Source organism: Peromyscus californicus, unplaced genomic scaffold (assembly GCF_007827085.1).
Source record: "Peromyscus californicus insignis strain IS unplaced genomic scaffold, ASM782708v3 Scaffold_19__1_contigs__length_69161282, whole genome shotgun sequence".
In the NCBI taxonomy this organism is placed as follows: Eukaryota; Metazoa; Chordata; class Mammalia; order Rodentia; family Cricetidae; genus Peromyscus; species Peromyscus californicus.
In genome coordinates this window covers 3,196,786-3,202,346 of record NW_026294491.1, presented here as the reverse complement: position 1 = coordinate 3,202,346, position 5,561 = coordinate 3,196,786, and the positions used below count along the sequence as shown (strand labels likewise).

Below are 5,561 nucleotides of genomic sequence, written 5' to 3'. Positions count from 1 at the left end.
CCCACAGTCAAGAGCAGAGAGAGATGTATGCTTGCCTGCTTACTCTGTTCATCCTCTCTGCTCTTACACACTTCAGGACGCCTGCCTAGGGAATGAAGCCGCCCACAGTGGGCTGGGTCTCCCCACATCAGTTAACTTAAGACAACCCCCCACAAACATGCTCCCGGGTCAACCCAATGTGGAATTCTTCTTTTTTTTTTTCTCATAAACAATATTTATAAACAAGGAATGTAATAACATATCTTGTTGAAGGGCAGTAGCTTTTAGGTCTTTACAGAAATATACTTAAAATGTTCAAAGCCAGCTTAGTGAGGATGTTGCCCACTGTCTGACATCTGTAGGGCAGTTGGAGTACTTCTGTAGAGCATTCATAATTTGAGTATTATCCAAAAGTAGTTTCACTAGCTGGTATTCTCTCTGTGAATTCACTGAAGTTCTTTCCATGGGTTTTATTAATTCCAACTGTTGTAAATGCTCAAATGCCTTCATGACCACAGGTTTCTCAAAGTTATAAACAGAATGAGCCTTTCTTTGAATAAATTTCTGAAACTCATTATAGACCATTTGAAAATTAAAGGGCTCTTCTTCATAGATGTCATTTAAATGTTTCATTGCTATTATAAGACAGATTTCCAAGACTGATAGACCATGTACAATACTTGCTTTAGAATCCAAGCTACACAAATGCTGTGCCTCCATCAGTCATAAATGGGTGTGATACTGTTACTCGATTTAAAGCAAGCATCAATAGCATATGTAATGACCGTAAGTTTTTGTTGACATTGAAATGTTTCTGTAGAACTTCACACACAGTTGAGTCTTCTGAGAGACACTGAGTATTCTCATTCCACCTCTCAGCAAAAGCTTTATCTGGGAATTCTGCAGGTAGAGATAATTGTTCTTTAAATATTTTTATATATTGTGGAAAACCAAATGAATTCATTAAATGTATCTGCCGGTGAGAAAACCGTGACTTCACTCTTTTTTCTAAGAGTTCCAAAATATCCAATCTACATGTAAGACCAATAACCGCTACTGGCGTCTGTGCAGACTGAGAAATGTCAAACAGATTATAAAGGAGTGTCTGGTTTTTCTGATGAGCAAAAAGATCAAATTCATCCAGTATGAAGATCACTGGGCAACTGCTAGCCCGGTCACCTTTTTTTAAAGCTTCCAGAAGAAATGAAAGGTTTTCAGCAAAGCTTCCAAAAACTTTATCTCCAACTACATTTTCTAGATTTAATTGCCTTGTGATCTCTTTCAAAGCAATTTTGTCATTTATCTGCAGCAGTCCATTTAGGTGAACTTGTAACACATTTTCACTCACTTCTCTTATTTCCATGAGTTCTTTCAAAGCATGATTTATTAACATGGTCTTTCCTGATCCTCGTGGCCCAACAATGAGTACAGAGTTACTTTCTCCATTGATAACAGTTCTTTTGAGGAGGTCAAGTAAATGCTTGTATTGTAGATTCACTCCAAATAGGTTACTATGTGGACTCTGATGACAAAATCTTTCACGAAAAATTCTTTGTACCTCTGATAGACACTCTGCATGTATTGTGCTATTGCTCTTTGTTTTACGATTGCTCATTTCGACCAACTCAAATCCTCTCGCGGGGAAGCCTGCCTGCACCGGGGCTTTTAAGCCGGCTGCCGCCGCCTGCGAGTACCCAGGCTCTTCACCTCCTCCTCGGCCCCGCTTCACCTGCGTCTGTGGAATTCTTTATTGGGAGTCTCTTCCCAGGTTATCATGTGTGTCAAGTTAACAGTTAAAGCCAAACACCACGTGTCCTTTCAACTCGGGGAAATTTTTTTTTAATATATTAACTCTGCAAACTGCTGTTTTCCACCAACCCCAAGTAGGATCGTACCCGAAATCTACAGCAGAGACTTCCCACTTCTGTAAACTGCCTGACCTGCTGCCCCACTAATGTATTTGGTGGAGGCTTGATTTATGACTTCCCTTTGTTCTGTGACTGTAAAATGTTTGTGTAACTGCCTTCCTGTCACAGGGGCAAACTGAGTCAGTGTTCCTGGGCCATGGCCATCTACTTACATTTGGCTCAGAAAAACACAATCTCTTATTCCCTTTGAAGTAAGAGGGATTTTTTGTTGTTGTTGTTGACAAAATATATGCTGAGAAACTCAAGGAATTCTGTGACTGCAATGAACACTTGGTAAATTAGAATTTTGGTGACACAGGGATGTCAACACACAGGCGAAACTATCCTCTAGGTAAATGTGTGTGTGTGTGTGTGTGTGTGTGTGTGTGTGTGTGTGTGTGTGTGTGTTTGGGGGGGGCTGGGGACGCCTGGCTGAGTGGTTTACTGCAGGCTCATATCTGGAAAGCTGTTCACACTCGCGCTCTCTTGGCTCTAGATTGCAGGTGTACCCTGCAATCCCAGCACTTGAGGGGCTGAAGGCAGAGAGCTAGGGGTCCAAGGGGAGCATGAAATCTAGAATTTGAGATAGCAAAAATTTTCTCTCATTTAAAAAAAATCGTTTTATTTTAATTTGATTTTAACTCACAAATCAAAATATAACACAGCTGGGTTTAAGGAAACCACTCAAACGCTTGCCCACTCCCAAGCCATCCATCTCGGTATCTGTATAGTGAGAATGACTGAAGCCACATGAGCATCCACACAGTTAGAACGCTGAAGTCACATGAGCATCCACGTAGTTAGAACGTCTGAAGCCATGTGAGCATCCACACAGTTAGAATGTCTATGCTGATCGTAAACCATAGGGCTTTGCCCAGTGTTTACACTTTCACTGTAAATTGCATTTTATGCAATTATCCATAACAAAAATCTACTAAAGCCAAAGCTAGTTTTTATGTATTTATCCAACACACACACACACACACACACACACACACACACACACACACACACACACACACACACACGACAGTTGAAAGTAGGGGAAAAATCTTTCTATTCTCTCTTGTAACTCCGTTCTGCATTCCATTTTCCCTCCTTACCTGACGTCACCCTTCTTGCTCTACCTTGTTGTATGGTGCCCACACTCACACCTGTTTGCACACATGCATGTACATATGATCGGCTGGAATCTGCATATGATGGAGAACATGAGCTTTTCCCCCTTTGGGTTTGGGTGACATTGCTTCATGTACTTTCCAGAACCAGGTATTTTCCTGAAAATTTGATCATTTCATTGTTTTACAGATAAATAATATTCCATCTTGTGTACATACCACATTTTCATCACCCATCTGATGAAGGGCGTTTAGGGTGGCTCCATCCCCTTGCTATGAGGTGCAAAAGTTCTAACAATGGCTAAGGTTCACATTCTGTACACTTAGAAAAGAGACTAGCTTCCTTTGAAAATTCCTATAGCTGTGGCCATTTTCAACCTCATACCTTGGATTCGGGACAGATAATAAAAGCATCAAGTTATCTCGCCGCACTCTCAAACTTGTAAATTTTCTCATCAGGTAGTCAATACCCATTTGTCCACTAGGTGGCGCCAGAGGCTTACTCTTTCACGGCTCAGACTGAGCAAATTAGGTACTTAACATTCTTGGTGCTCATTAAAAAAGCAATCCTGGGCTACCAAGAGAGTTCCAGGAAAGGCGCAAAGCTACACAGAGAAACCCTGTCTCGAAAAAAACAAGAACAAAACAAACAAACAAGCAAATCAATCCTGTTATCAAAATTACGGCGTGGGAAAACTGAAAAACAAAAGTAAGAACAGGAGTCCAGTCTTGCTTGGTGTGTAGATTAGTATTTTGCTAACTTGCCACAGCTAGGGTCATGTGGGAATAGGACCCTCAACTGAGAAAATGTCTCCATCAGATCGACCTGTGGGGCATTTCCTTGATTGACGATTGATGTGGCAGGGAGCAGCCCACTGTGGGCGGTGCCACCCCGGGCAGGTGCCACCCCGGGCAGGTGGGTCGTATGGAAAGGCAAGCTGAGTGAACCATGGGTAACAACCATGAGTGAACCATGAGTGAACCAGCGCTCCTCCACGGCCTCTGCTTCAGTTCCTGCCCCGCCTTCCCTCAGTGATCAACTGCGAACTATGAACGGGTGTGTAAGCCATATTGACCCTTTTCTCTCCAATTTGCTTTTGATTACAGTGTTTATCACGGCAACAGAACTCAAGCTAGGACACTTGTGTGGGAGCGCAGCTGGGGGACCGGCTTCCACATTCAGGGTACTCTTGAGGAGTGAGAGATAAGAGATTTAGATAGAAGGATAGAGGGGAGAGAAACAGAAATACAGAATAGCTTCGGGAGGGTCTGGCTCCTAATCCACCGGCCCCTTCTGTCGCTTCTAAAGGGCTATTTATAGGACTGCTAAGGGGTGGAGCAAAAGACATCCTCCCTCCCCAGCACAGCCAAGTGCAGACCCTTTCCAATCACCTAGTAACCATGCACATGGTCAAACCTCTAATGCAGCTCTGCTGGGTAAAGCAAGCTCAGCTCTCATTAGGAAACCTTTGTGGGCCTCCATACACTTGATAATGCTTCTCTGGGTGAAATATTACTGATGTTTTAGTGACTGCGTACGTTTTCAGGACAGGTTAGTCTATACTCTTGTTCCTATTTTGTATCTGATTGTCAATAAGCCCATTTCAGGAAGACTTAATTTCTGGATTTAAAAAGCCTTGTTGCTGGGTGGTGGTGGCGCACGCTTTTAGCCCTAGCACTCAGGAGGCAGAGGCAAGCGGATCTCTGTGAGTTCGAGGCCAGCCTGGTATACAGAGTGAGTTCCAGGACAGTTAGGGCTACACAGAGAAACCATGTCTCAAAGGGGGGAAAAAGCCTTATTAATCAGTAGAAATTCAAATGTGTGCTCCGTGAACTGAACAGAAGATGTGGAAGCTGTCCAAAGCCATCACGTCTAAGATCCATTCCTACTTCAGAGTGATGACAGGCAGGTCTTGGGGAAATTGTTGCACGTGGATGGCTTCTCTACTCTGGTCACAGATGGACACTTTCTGCTCTCTTAGCACCCGAAGGCTTCTGCTGTGGGTCACCCAGAAAAAACTGGGGCCCTTGAGAGAAACAACAGAGAAGGACACTCTTCAGACTCCCACGAGGCATTCCTTACCCTCAATATTTGTAGAGAATGGAATTGCTAGAAGAAATTTACCCAACTAAGGGGACATTGCCACCTGTCAGGCTGTAACAGAGGACTTAAAAATTCTCCAGCGGAGCTGGAGAGATGGCTGCCTCTGCAGAGGACCCAGATTCGGTCCCCAGCATCACACAGCCCTCACAATTGTTTGTAGCTCCAGTTCCAGGGATCAAAACCTTCTTCTGGCATCCATGAACACACACACACAGTGCATGTACACACAGGCAAAACACTCATACATGCAAAATTTAAAAGTCCTTTAAAAATCCATCTGAATATTTTCTTTTGTTAGATTTTCATAGCTTAGGCTCCTTTTTTCCTTCCTTCCTTCTTTCTTTCTTTCTTTCTTTCTTTCTTTCTTTCTTTCTTTCTTTCTTTCTTTCTTTCTTTCTTTCTTTCTTTCTTTCTATGAACTCCTGGCTGTTCTGGAACTTGATCTGTAGACCA

General features: G+C 43.0%; 1 protein-coding gene across 1 annotated transcript; it reads right to left on the bottom strand.

Moving 5' to 3' along the window:
• Nucleotides 1–223: 223 nt before the first annotated feature.
• LOC128114005 (origin recognition complex subunit 4-like) lies at nt 224–1,707 on the bottom strand. Its single transcript, XM_052743845.1, is given in 2 exon segments — nt 224–700; nt 702–1,707. Coding segments are annotated over 2 exon segments (1,299 nt in total). The 5' UTR covers nt 1,595–1,707; the 3' UTR covers nt 224–294.
• Between the last annotated feature and the right edge of the window lie 3,854 nt (nt 1,708–5,561).